Source organism: Pleurodeles waltl, chromosome 6, assembly GCF_031143425.1.
Source record: "Pleurodeles waltl isolate 20211129_DDA chromosome 6, aPleWal1.hap1.20221129, whole genome shotgun sequence".
Classification (NCBI taxonomy): Eukaryota; Metazoa; Chordata; class Amphibia; order Caudata; family Salamandridae; genus Pleurodeles; species Pleurodeles waltl.
The window spans coordinates 982812261-982826903 of NC_090445.1; the positions used below are offsets into that span (position 1 = coordinate 982812261).

Below are 14643 nucleotides of genomic sequence, written 5' to 3' on the forward strand. Positions count from 1 at the left end.
CAACACACCCCACTCCAATCCAATCTAACTCACTCCAGTCCACCCCATCTCAATTCACCCTACCTCATTTTTAATCTACCCCACTCTAATACAATCCACCCCATCCAAACCACCCCATTTAGTCCACCTACTCCAATCCACCTCACACCAATCTACCTCACTCCACTCCCGTCTACTCCAATCCAACCCACTCTACCCCAATCAAACGCTCCCCACCGCAGTTCAGTCCACCACATTCCAAATCCAATCCATCCCACTCAAGTCCAATTTACCCCACTTCAGTCCAATCCACACCACCCTAGTCCAGTCCACACCACTGAAATCCAATAAATTCAATCCATTCCACTCCAGTCCAACCTACTTCACTTCAATCCAATCCACTCCAATAAAACCAATGCATCCCAATCTACTTCAGTCTAATCCACTTCACTCCAATTCACCCCACTCCAAACCACCCCACTCCAATCAAATCCAACCCACCCCAATCTAGTCTACCCTACCCCAGTCCAATAAGTACAATTAAGCCCACCTAATCTAATTTAATCCTTCCCACTCCAATCCACCTCACCCCATTTCAATCCACCCACTCCAATCCATCCCAGTCCACTGAATCCACCCCACTGTACCTTAAACTAATCCACCCCACCCCAATCTAGCCCACTACCTCAATCCACTCCAACCCACCCTACTCTATTTCACCCCACTCCACTCTTCACCACTCCACTCTACGACACTGCACTCTACGACTCTCTGCCTCTGAACCACTGAACTCTACTCCTTCTACTCAACTCTACAACACTCTACCCTCCCTACTGCACTCTACAACACTGTACTCCAACAAATTGACTCTACGACACAACTTCCCCACTCTACTCTATGACACTTCACGCCACTAACTTTTGCCCATGCTTAACAGCAGCCACATCGGTGTATAACATGGCAAAAATACATTGCCAAGGGGAGACACTGCTTGTTTATATTGACATGGTTGTCTGCAATTAGAGCTGTGGAGTCCACAGTGTGGTACTATGTATTGGATGAGATCAGCCTGATTGGAATGCTCACTAGCCTTGCCTTAGGCTGAGGTCATCCATGACATAAGAGTGGAATGTGGAATGTTGAAGGTGAGTGGGAAGATCAGAGAGAAGGGAGTTGTTGTACCTGCTTGGAGCTGTTGTACCTGCTTGGAGCTGTTGTACCTGCTTGATGGTGGATGGGATGTTCTAATAAAAGGACCTGCATTTTATTTACAAGACTAATGGACTTAATTTGTCACAGTGGCGACGAGGGTCTGTAGAGCATCTCAACACGAAGGCTATCTCAAGAGATTTTTTCGACAGTTACCACAAGCCTTGCTGTCATTCCCTCTCAACTTGTGATGGTCGGATTTTCTACATCCATTGAACTCAATTGCCTATAATCTGATTTTCCATGGTCAACTTTCTGGATTTAAGGTACATTTTCTTGTGTATTATTCAATTAGAATTTCGTTTTGGCTCCTTCTCAACGGCTCCTTCGCGCGCCTCGCACGAGCTCGTGAAAACAGGCTACACGCGCGCTATTAAAAACGAGCGCGCGTGCCCTTGTGTACTTTTGAACTCTTTGTTCGTGGCTCCTGTCAAGACTCATCCTACGCGCAGACAGCTCTTTACTTTCCATTAAACCCAAGCACGCTCTGCGACTCTAGCGCGTGTGTTTGTTTAAAAACAAAACAAAGTTACATATGCGCTCATCGGCGCGCGCATTCACTTGCACAGCATGAACAGCATCAATAATATTAACATTTAATTATAAGGAGCGAAGATCGTATACATCGTACATGATAAAGAAAACTAATAAGGAATGTGGAAAGGTGTAAAATTGTAAAAGAGGAGTTCATTGACCTTCAACATACTTTTAGTGAAAACTTTAATGTAGTTGAAAACGAACTGTGGAAATGTTGATTTACAAAACTAATTTTATTTCATGATAGCTTAATTTAATTTCGACAATATAAAGACTATGCTATACGTGAAAAAGAAGATTTAACTATACTACAAATACTCCTTTACTGAAATATTAAGGTAATTGGAAATAAACTAGGAAAATAAAACTCGGACTTATAAATTAAATCTTACTTCAGTACAACAGTAAAATCTCGACTATGCAAAATATTCAACCACCTCCTTTTTTTCTAACTTCACCTGGTGAACCTCCAATAAAATGGTCCAAGTGGAAAAAATCATTTTTGCATTACTCAAGAGTGTGTGGAACCAATTTATCCAGTGAGAGGAAAACAGCACTTCTCATGCATTTTCTAGGTTGTGGGGGTCAAGAGATATTTGCAAATCTGCCAGATCCTGGTGAAGAAGTAACAGATCTTAATGAATTTGAAATATGTTTAAAGAAACTTGATCTGCATTTTCTCCCCAAGATAAGTACTATTTTGGAACGTTTTCATTTTGGCATGAGAGAGCAGAGACCTGGAGAAAGTATTGAAGAGTATGTTACTGCACTCAGAAAACTTGCATCAACATGTAAGTTTGGGAGCACGATTGAGGAGAGGATTCGGGATCAATTCATGTTGAAGTGTACAAGTGATAAGATCAGACAAGAGTTGTGGAGCAAAGATGATCCAACACTACAAGAGGTGATTGTTCTAGCAAAAGGTGTGGAGCATACCATGGCATGTGTTCATGAGCTAGAAGAAGAAAAGAAAGTAGAAAAAGTTGATGTGAGTAAAATTACCACACAGAACCAACTGTTACCAAGGATTACAGCTTTGAAAATGAGGAGGGCAAAGGAGATCTCGCTACAGTAGCACGGTACAAAGATGCTAGATGTTTCTGTTGTGGGAACACAGGACAATATGCATCCTACAAAAAGTGCCCAGCAGTGAACTCAATGTGCAGGTTTTGCAGCAAAAAAGGGCATTTTGCTAAATGTTGCAGATTATCTAAGAATCAAGCTTCAGTGAAAATGGTTGAAGACTGCATTCTGTGGGTCTCCATGGGAACTGAGAGGAGAAAACATCCTAAGGACTTTGTGACCATTTTTGGAGTGTCAAATGAAATGTTATTTGACTCTGGGGCTTGGTTGACATTGATATCGGACAAAATCTTTGATGAACAGCTTAGACATAAAGTGGAGTTAAAGGATCCAGATATTGTTCCAGGTGGCTATGGTGGTCAGACCATTGATCTCAGAGGTTATTTTGAAACTGAAATTACCTTTCAGACGAACACCACTGTGGGAAAGGTTTATGTTCCTGTGAAAGGAGATAGTGTTTTAAGCTGGCCTCATCAGAGAGAGTTGAAAGTCATACTAGATCCAAATTCTACGTCACCAGTCATGCTTAAGGAGGACTATGTTAATTCCTTGCATCACATATATGAGTTAGAAACACAGAGGAAAATGCTTTTGCTGGGATTGGTTGAAGAATTCAAAGAAGTTTTTAGTGGGAAGTTGGGTTGTCTCAAGAAATATTCTCATCAAATAAAATTGAAAAAAGGCGCTAACCCAGTGGCATCCAAGGTGCGCCCTATTCCCATTTCCTTAAACAATGATGTGGAAAAAGAAATTAAGAGACTCTGTGATGAAGGTATCATTGAACCGGTCAAATCAGCTGAATGGATTTCACCAATTGTAGTAGCAAGAAAGCCCTCAGGAGATTTGAGACTATGCATAGATTTGAGGAACCTCAACAAGTGTGTAGTCAGTGATCAATTTCCCTTACCAAACATCACAGAGATGGTAACAATGCTTTCGGGTTCAAGATATTTTAGTAAAATTGATTTAACTTCTGTGTATCATCAAATCAAATTACACCCAGATTCACGCGATTATATCACTTTCATCACTCTGTTTGGAACGTTCAGGTTCATAAGAATGCCATTTGGCCTAGTATCAAAGGCTGCTGTGTTCCAACGCCTCATGTAAAATCTGTTTGATTCGGAACCTGGTGTGAAGTGTTATCAGGACGACATCTTGATACATGTGAGGAATGAAGATGAACATAATTCCAGAGTTAAAAGAGTTCTAAGTATACTCAGAGACCATGGTCTGACCCTCAAGCCGAAGAAGTGCTCGTTTGGGAAAACAGAAGTAGAATATCTTGGGCATAAGATTTCGGCGGATGGACTATGTCCCAAGGCAGAATTAGTAAAGAACATCTTGAACCTACGTGCACCAGAAAAAAGGAAGAATTGTTGTCATTTTTTGGAATGTTAGAGTTTCATGCTAAATTTCTACCTAATTTGGCATCTAAGACACTCTGCATGCAGAAAATTGTTAAGAAAAATGCTGAGTTTGTGTGGGACGAGGAATGTCAGAGAGAGTTTGATAGGATCAAAGAGGAATTTTCTTCAATTGGGTCATTGAAGTCGTTTGATCCTAACAGAAAATGTGTGATCATGACTGATGCTTGTGAAACTGGATTGGGGGCAGTGTTGTTACAGAATATGGATGATGGAATTCCTAAACCCATAGTATTTTGTTCCAGGACATTAAGAGGAGCAGAGGTCAATTACTCCACTATAGAAAAGGAGGCATTATGTGTGTTTTGGGCGATTAATAAGTTGAGGAATTTTGTGTGGGGTAAGGAGTTTGAAATACTCACTGATCATAAACCTCTGGTGGAGGTGTTTATGAAGAAAGGTCTAGACTTGATCTCTGGAAGAATCAGTAGATGGGTGGTCAGCCTTCAGGATTATAATTATACGGTGCACTATGTCCCTAGTTCATTTAATAAAGTTGCGGATTGCCTTTCCAGACTGAGTTCGGAGGTAGAAGAGTTACCTGAGAAGGAGTTGCAGCGAAACGTTTCTGTGTGCGTGGTCACTGGGAGTGTGATAAAACAAGATGAGTGGGTAAGAGTTGTAGCTGAGGATAGGATCTTGCAACGAGTGTGTGAACAGAACAGAGGTGGTTGGAGGAATGAGGTTAAACAAGACAAGGATCTTGTGAGTTTCTGTAGAGGGAATGATGAATTGTCAATGGAGGATGGTGTCCTGTTACGGGGATTAAGATTAGTTGTTCCTACAGTTTTGAGGGACAGAATTATTGAGTTAGGACATGAGGGACACCAAGGTATGAGCAGAACGAAGGCAAGGATTCGTTTAGACTATTGGTGGCCAGGAATGGACTTAATGGTAGAAAGGTTTGTGAGAGAGTGCACAGACTGTTGTTGCAGTGATAAAATTTACAAGACAAGGGTGCCTCCTATGTGTGTGAGGGACATGCCACGAAAACCTTGGGAAGTAGTAGCGGTGGACATTGTAGGACCTATTGGTGGAAGAGGTGGTTCCAATTATCTTATAGTATTGATTGATCAATTCTCAATGTGGGCTGAAATTGGTATATATGGGTCCACTGAGTCCAGAAGAATTATTGACTTCTTCAAAGATGTTTTTGGTTGTGAAGGTATTCCTGAAGCTATAGTGACGGACAATGGACCGCAGTTTGTATCAAAAGAAATGGAAGAATTTCTTCAAAAAAATGGGATCAAGCATAGAAAGTGTTCTCCATATCATCCAGAAGGGAATGGTACAGTAGAGAGGTTCAACAGATGTGTGAAGGGGTGTATTCAATTGGAGGTTGCATCCAATAGAGACTGGAAAGAAGGTCTGAAAATATTTCTTCATGCGTATAGAGTCACTCCTCATTCCACTACGGGCAAGGTCCCATTTGATCTTTTCAGAGGTCGGAAAGCCAATACCTCTCTCTCTCCTGCATGGCTGTGCTGGAGTAAGAATGTTGCAGGGTGTAGGACCGTTGTTGGTGGAGAGAATGACTTGGAGAAATTTGTGTGCGGAAAAGGAAGGAGTACTTTGATGATAAGAAAGGTGCACATCTTGTTCATGTAAAGGCTGGAGATCAAGTTATGGTAAGAAAGCCAACTTTGTATAAAGGTGGAAGTAAATTTTTGGGACCGTTTGAGGTTATCAAATTGTTTAGAAATGCTGTTAAAATTAGAGATGGTAGAATGTGGAATCTTAACAGAGTAGTCAAATTTAAGGGGAAGTAATAGTTTTTCTTTCTTTTTAGTTTCCTTTGTTTGTTTTATTGTGTTTGTTCAATGTTAAGAGGGAAGATGTGTGGTATTAAGTATTGGATGAGATCAGCCTTATTGGAATGCTCACTAGCCTTGCCTTGGGCTGAGGTCATCCATGACATAAGAGTGGAATGTGGAATGTTGAAGGTGAGTGGGAAGATCAGAGTGAAGGGAGCTGTTGTACCTGCTTGGAGCTGTTATACCTGCTTGATTGTGGATAAGATGTTCTAATAAAAGGACCTGCATTTTATCTACAAGACTAATGGACTTAATTTGTCACACACAGGGTATTCTGGAGAAACAGTGGTGGGGTATGGAAGCCACACCACTCTAGATCCATAGAGCCTCGATATAAAACAGAGGCAGGAATCACTGTACATAGATTCAGAGATTACATACACGTTGCCCGATTGACAAAGGTAAATATAGACGTATGATCTAAACTTAGACCAAAGGTTTAAGTTGATGACTTCAGGAATTCACAAAGGGCAATTACAAGTATTATCTTTAGGTCCGCACTCGAGGTTTAGACCAAACGTCTAAGTTTACTTTTGTGAATCGGCCCCTGGTCTTACAACAAGGTAATTGAAACTTCTAGTCAACATTTCATCCTGGGAAAAAGAGCTTTGGCAGGCAATCTTTTAAACTTCTGTAGTCATTGTTCAAGAAAACATTTTTCTTTCTAAAACAAAGCTACAATAGATGAAAATTTGTACAACGTCCTTTAATTTTTTATTGTGTTAACCACATCGATTCCAGAATTGACAAAAATATGAACATAATAGATATTATTATTAGCGTTCCGTAATTTTCTACCAGCTGATATCATGGACAGTACCTGACTGGCTCTTATTGATGCTGATGGGCCCATATGCTCCCACACCATCCAATGCGCCACTAAAGAGAGGACAAGCCTCTGTAGACTATTTAGAAGAGCTTCAACCAGGATGTACAAGACACATTTTGAGAATTGTATGTCAATTTATTGAGGTTGACAATATTATACTACATATATTTAAACTTCAGAATATTTCCCACACAAAAATGTTATCACAGAAATTGTAAGAAAGGTATTATAGAGGTAGTATTCTTAACTCCATACCTACTTACCTTGCTGATATGTTGATAGGAAATACTAAGGAGACAGTTGATATATAAAAACAATCTTGATATTTTGATAGAACCCCATTCTGACGGTTTGTAAGCCCTGATTTTTTGAAAGCCACTGATCACATTTTTCGAAGAATGAAAATATATAACATACAGACATGTCAAAATATGAAGCAAACTAACCTGCTATTGGTGGGCTCACCAAATATGGTATGGCATGAAGAAAGAAGATCACACCTAGAGCGGATGACAAGTAGGTTGTTCCTACGGCGTCAGCAGTCACCACAGGAATCAGTGCTACATAGGCTCCATCAAAGTAGCCAAAAGTCACTGAGAAAGGAACAAGCAGTGCGAAGCTTCGTAGAATTGGAAGAAAGAGGCAAGACATGCCATCGAGCCCCACAGCAATGAGATAGCAAGTAAGTCGATACTTCTTTAGGAACCTGTGAATGGACATAGGGTAGACATTGTGGTTAATTGTGACATTTCTAGATACCATAGACAAATGTAACTTACATACCTGTGTGATACAGAAAGAGGAGACATTTGAAAAGTGATGGCATTATAATTCATTTTCCATTCTGAGATAATTACATATGGTCATCAAAACAAAATGTGAAACGAGGGCATTTGCTTATATACCCTTTTCGTGAGCAAGAAAGGAAGGGACCTTTGTTATTTTGTTTATAGACCAACCAACCCTCTTCGACTTTGGGGCCTTATTTCAGCAAAAACAAAGGAACATGCTGACTGGCAACAATGATATAGAGGTCGGCTGGCATTACTATTTTGACAAAAGTGATTTGGTCATGCTTTCCAGAGCATTTATGCTCAAATAAATCTTACTATCCCTGTGCAGTTCTCTATTTATGGCAGGATGCCCCTCACAATTCAGCTGTTAGTAATATCCTGTATGGGCTACAGGTGCACACTTCAGTTCTAACTGGTCTCCCTAAAAACAGCCTCACCTGATTGAAAGCAGTCCTCCATGCATCTGTCCACTTCCTAAAACAAAACAAAAACCTGACCATAACAACCGAGCACTCTTGTCTCTAAATGGCTGTCTATTGAGGCCCAATGCATACTTAACAGCATAAATTATGAACAACTCTCTTCACCTTAACTCCACTAAATACCTCACACAAAAAACGAGTAGTACATGAAATTCTAGATTACTCAGTACAAACAATCTCTTGCTCAACAGCCTTCACTTAAAAATACTAGCTATCCAGATCCTTTTCAGGGACACCCAAATCCTACACATTGGGAAATACCCCACTTTCATTGTTTTCAAGAACTTTTTAAAAGGCATGCTCATAAAGAAATGATACTGTATCAGAATAGTTTGGGCTTATTTTGTGGGATTTCTTGCCATTTGTTCATACACATACTTTAAGTGACAACTATTCTGTGCAGGCTTATAACTCATTTACTCCTATATTATTATTTTCCCTATTCTCCCTCTCATCAATTGTTGTTGAAAGCCTATATGTTGTTGTGAGAAAGTCCCTCATTTTGCATGGTCAGTTAAATTTTGGGTTTTCTGACCTCACAAGTCAATCTGCCCAAGGACACGGTAGCTGGGCAAGAACATCACGTTGGCTCCACTTGGAACTTCGTGAAGCCTTGTGGAACTCGTTGTCGGATATACTGTGCAGCCTTGTCCTGCCCACAAAAGACACTAAGGACCCAATTTATATGCCTTTGAAGGCCCATTTGTTCTGCCAGGAGGATGGACTATATTACTGTATCCTCCTGGTGAAGGGAGCCACCCACCGAATTTATAAATGACTGCCAAACTGGCAATCATTTATAATGCTTTAGCAGGAACTACCATCAGGACCATCCCTGTCAATGCTCTGCGCTGTTTGGTGCAAGGCTTCGTCAACATGAAGGAGCCCTGAAGTGAACTGATTTTCTTTTTGACAATATAAAAGGAAATTACCCCCTTGCCATAGGAGTCATCTCCCATGGTCAGCAGGGCATAATTTCTTCTGTACTGTTCCTCACTGCCAGGGTTTGCCTGCAGGTGATGGGCAGTAAAAAAATGGATGTATGTCCTGCCATTCTAAAGCTGAGCCACTGGAGAAGTTTGGCTCTGGCAGTGATGGGGTAGCCCCTGTCACAGCCAAACTTCAGGTCCACCAGTATCAAAATCAGTTGGTTTGACCTTTATCTAGGTGGTATTTATACTCTGTCACTGTTGCAACGGAGTATGCATATTACCAAGATATAAATCAGCCCTTAAGTCTAAGCACAGAAATCCTGACCTGTAGAAAGCAGGAAAAGTATCCAGCTGATGAGAGAGCTTCTCTTGGTGACAAAACTGAACTTTTTCTGCCAAACCCAACTGCTTCAGCGGGATCTTGTCCAATGGATATCCAACTTTGAGGGTATGTCCTCCGATACAGCCTGCAACCTCACTGTAAACTTGCCCAACTGGAGGATTTGGGCTTCCATTTCAAAGACAAAGTTCTGAGTAAAACCTTTGAATGGCATGAGCTAGATTGGAGTATCTAACCCATGCTCCATTATGCTAGGCTTGAAATGGTGCCTAGGTCAAGGTCACCAGTGAACAGTGATTACTGACTGTTCATTTACTTTTTCTTGCTACTTCCTCTCTTAAATACTTAAAAATTCATATCTCCGATTCCCCTTATAGGTTTGTTTTAATTTTTGTGCCAATTTGTTTATTAATTTCACCCTACTTTTCAAATTTGAAATTTAATTTGTATTGTTTTAAGTTTTTGACTTTTTAACTATTTTCATACTTCTAAATGCTTTACATGCAGTAAGTCTGCTCCATACCATAGTTATGAGGGGCTGATCGCTGATTTAACTTACTGAAACTTTTGCCAGGACCAAAAAAAGTTTGTGACTTTATTACCTGTGGTCGACTCCTATCCACCCCAACTAATGATGTGACAGTGCTAAAAGTAACTCTTTGACCAGTGTTTTATATGTATATATATATTTTCCTCTCTGTCTGTTGTACATTGTTCCCAATTTGTTAAGATTAGATCTACACTTTATAACTCAAATACAAATAAATATAAAAAATACGTAAATGTGAATTTCAGAACGTTTGGGATTTTGAGTATAAGGTAAAGGAAAATGTTACACACTTAACCTCAAATTCACAAACTGTAGAAGTTATAGTTGCACTGTACTTTTAAATGCTGCCAAATGCACTGCTTATAGTATCATACAGGATATCACAAATGGAATTACGTGGCATTCTCAAATATTTTATCTCTTGTATTGTTGTGTGTTACGTTGACTTACGAAGGCAGATGACTATCCAAGGCCTGCTCATGACGCTCAAGGCCATAGAGTATAATGTATGGTTAGCAAGTTAATAAGACTTTGATGTGTCAGCTTTCTATGCTTAATGCATTTGTTTAGTTGGGCATAAGATGAATGTGTTCTTTCTACAGGTGCCTCACAATAGACTGATATTACAGGCAATGTGCTAATTTGTCTTTGGTGAAGTGAATCCGAATGAACTTAAATCACTCAAAGTGAAGTCAATTACAGATTCAGAAAACTATTTTGTGGTTCGAGTTCAAGATAGTGTAACAAGTAAATCTGACTTCTCGAATTTGCATATGGATTAAAAAACGTTTTTGGGACATGCAATGTTGGAAAAGCAGATGTACAGGAGTCAAATAATCGCCAGTCGTCTGAATTTGATTATATTTAAAGAGATACAATATCTGAAATTCCCTTTGAGATGGGGTGGTCATCAGGAAGCTTACCAGAGTCATAGCTCAAGGTCTACTTAAGGTGACACTGCTGTATTCTCTTTCGTAAAGCTAAAATAAATGAAGTCTAGCAACAGAGTTCATAATGCAATGCTTAATAAAGGGGGACTCTGATGTCAGGGCAGCTGCAAAGATAACATTTTTCGATCCATCATGAAACTATAGGATGGTGACATTTTGTTACCAAAACTTTGCTTTTTCCTGCAGTGACACCAATGGGGAGTCCCGCAGAGAGAGAGAGACTCGGTCTTGTCTCTCCGTGGGAACATTCAGAAGAGGAAGTAACCTGCAGCGGCAGGATTGGTGGACAGGTAAGTGGGGGTGGGACATGGGTGGGGGTTTATTAGGGACTGTAGGGGATGGACCGGCCTTTTTTCCGTGCTGCTCATTGCGCGTAAAGAAAATTGGTCGGTCCCCGGGGGATAATAATTTTTTCAGGCAAGTCGTGTATTTTTCCTGTAACGCCTCTGCGTCATGGCAACCGGGAATGGTTTTGGGAAAAGCCGGCCGGACCAATCTACTCAGGCCGGGTGTTCACGACCAGGTCTAGGCAGGCACGGCGCGCCCGACGCGAGTAGTTCTTCTGAACGGCCCAAGAAGAAAAAACAGGTGGGGGGGGAGGACGTGCAGCGCGTCCACCCCCCAAGGGCATATTGCAGCAAAGGAAGGCAGTGAGGACAGGGGGAGGCCCAGCAGCAGGTAGAGGGACAGGCCCGCATGATACAGACAGGGACAGGCAGGGCTGGGCCTGCAAAAAATATGGGGCACCTAGTAGTGATTGAAGGGCCAGTTCATGAAAAGGCTGGGTCCAGTGGTGGTACAGGGCCGCTGGATATCTCTTTGCCAAAAAGGTGGCCAGGGCATGCATAAGGTTGGGGGGGCCTCCTGCTAAGAGGAAGGCCAAGAGTGCTGGTAAAGGGGCTGGGAAGCAGCAATGAGTGTAGTTCAGGATACAGACTGGAAGACCACAGCGCCTGTTTCGGATGTGTGTGGACTGGCAGGCCAGGATGAACTGGTTTCTGGCCCAGTACAGGAGAGCCCTGATTCAGGCAGGACAAGTCAGATAATGTTGGACACGTGGGACCTGGAAGCCAGAATAAGGGAGCATAGGAGCGTTGTGGCTGAGACAGAGGAGAGATGGGCACAGTTGTGTGGGGACAGGGACGTGGTTTGGACTAGGGGCAGACAAGTGAAGCAACCGGTGGGGGGGGAGTCTGAACCGATGCCTAAAGGCTGGCCTGCAGGGAGAGGTAGTTGGGGGTGGGTGCCCCAGGTAGAGGGGGAGAGAGCAGGAGGCTGGTGGGGCCGGAGGGTCTGGTGGTGCGATGAGCATGATTGGCGCACACGGCCATGATGGGCGCGGAGAGTCAATGCCAGTGGTGGAGACTGGCAGAAGGAAGTGGATGCCAGCGGGGTGCAACACGGCCTCAGGACACTGGTCGGAAGCAATGTAGGGGTCATTGGCAGCCTTCTCTACGACGCAGGAATGGGGTCTTCGCAGAGATGGTTCACGCCATGCGGGTAATGAGAATGATACAACTCCGGTTGGTGTGAGTAAGGTCACTGATAATTCCAAGTCGCAGGATGCGGATACAGCATTGGTGGCAGAGTCTGGGGGGGGGGGTGCTACTGGGGAAGGGAAAGGTGCAGATGACAAGGAAGCAGGGGGGCAGAAGAAACGGCTTCCATATATGGGTTTGGCAATGTCTTTAGGCTCCCATATGGCAGAGAAGACAAAAGCACGGATATGGAAAAATGAATATGTCGATGTTTTCAAGCTCCTACATAGGTACATACAGGCCAAGGAGGGTTCCAAGGAGGAAGAATGGGAACTGGCTCTCCATCCACGGGTTCCAATAACAATGGACAATTGGACTTCGGCTTTTCTGATTTTCGCAAGTATCTATTGTGAGAAGTTCCCAGAGAGGGCCATAGCGTTGATCAAGTATTTGGATATTATCAGGAAAGCGCAGATGCATTTCAAGGGTTTCGCGTGGCTGAGCTACGACGAGGAGTTTAGGGCCAGAGGGAGTATTAATACTGACAAGCCGTGGGGGGACGTAGACCCTGAATTATGGATGCAGTGGATGGCGTTGTCGCAGACTTCAGCCTCCACGCACACTGCGAGCGGGTTACCAGTGGTGAACAAGCCTTTTCAGGCTCGCACCGCCCAGTGAAGGGCGGGTGTTGGCCAGCAGACCCCTTACCCACAACAGGGGCCTGTTGGAACTTTAATAAGGGTTTCTGTTCCAGACAGCCATGTAAATTCAAGCATGACTGCTCCAAGTGCAGGGGTCGTCACCCAGTCACACAATGTTTTTCACTCTCAACCCCATTCGAACTTTGGAGGGCGTCCAAGGGAAGAGGCATGCAAGGCGCTCCTCAGTCAAAGGGTTCCTACACCAATTAGGTTGGGAGCTCTTTTGCCCTCGTTACAAATGTATTCCGATAAGGACACAGCTTGTAAATTGGAATGGGGTGTCAAGGGGGGTTTCAGGGTTAATTACCAGGGCCAGACGATCAGGAGATGGGCGGACAATTTGCGGTCTGCAAAGGAAATGCCACAAATAGTGAGGGACAAAATATGCAAGGAAGTGTCCTTAGGCAGAATAGCGGGACCATTTTACGACTGGCCCATGCAGGAGTTAATGATATCTCCGCTGGGTGTGGCACCTAAGAAGGTGCTTGGCGAGTTCTGCCTGATGCATCATTTGTCCTGGGCGGAAGGTGCTTCGGTCAATGATTACATTGCACCAGAGGATACTAAAATAGTGTATACCTCTGTGGATGATGCCATCAAGCTAATACGCGGGTGTGGCCAAATGTCGGAATTGGCAAAGAGTGACATTCAATCTACGTTCAGGCTGTTGCCTATCCACCCAGACGATTTTGAGCTACTGGGGATGCAATTGGATGGGGCTATATTTGTCGACAGAGTCCTGCCAATGGGCTGTGCCAGCTCTTGTGTGCTGTTTGAAGCCTTCGGCACCTTTGTACAGTGGGTTTTTGTGAAGGTAAGTGGGCACCGGACGGTGACTCACTATCTGGATGATTTCTTGTTTGTCGGTATGACAGGATCTGGGGCTTGTGGACGGGCTTTAGCTGTTTTTCAAAACCTGTCTCATCAGATGGGAATACCTTTGGCCCCAGAAAAAAACAGAGGGGCCGCAGTGTGTATTGACTTTTCTAGGCATTGAACTGGATGCGGGAGCCTTAATAGCACGGCTACCTGTCAACAAGTGGACGAGATTCTGGAATTTCTGGGACGCATACGGTCCCTACACAAGATTGACTTGCGTACAATGCAAAAGATGTTAGGCTATCTCAATTTCGCTTGCAGAGTTGTGAGAGGGGGTAGGACATTATGTAGGAGGATGGGCCTCACCATGTCAGGTGTTACCCTGCCACATCATAGGGTATGAGTATCTTTGCGACTGAGGGAGGACATACGGGTCTGGGAGACATTTTTGACGAGTTTCAACGGGGTTTCAATGCAGTTTGGGGAGAAAGACATGATTTGGCAAGTGCAGATATTTTCTGATGCAGCAGGCGCTAATGGCTTTCGACTTTTTGTGGATGGCAGGTGGTGTGCGGAGACATGGCCGAAGCAATGGCTTAAGCAGGGTAGGAGCACTGCATTCCTGGAATTTTTTCCTTTGCTCGTGGCTCTGGCAGTGTGGGGCGAGGAGCTGGCAAATAGGGCTGTGTTTTTCCATGTTGATAACATGACGGTTGTTG

At 43.1% G+C, this 14643-nt stretch overlaps 1 protein-coding gene across 2 annotated transcripts in view; it reads right to left on the bottom strand.

Moving 5' to 3' along the window:
• Positions 1 to 14643, bottom strand: part of SLC16A12 (solute carrier family 16 member 12) — a 511884-nt gene that overhangs the window by 31074 nt on the left and 466167 nt on the right. For both annotated transcript variants that reach the window (XM_069239860.1, XM_069239861.1), the window contains exon 8: positions 7325 to 7584. In XM_069239860.1, the coding sequence (XP_069095961.1) occupies positions 7325 to 7584 (260 nt within the window). The remainder of the gene's footprint in view (positions 1 to 7324; positions 7585 to 14643) is intronic.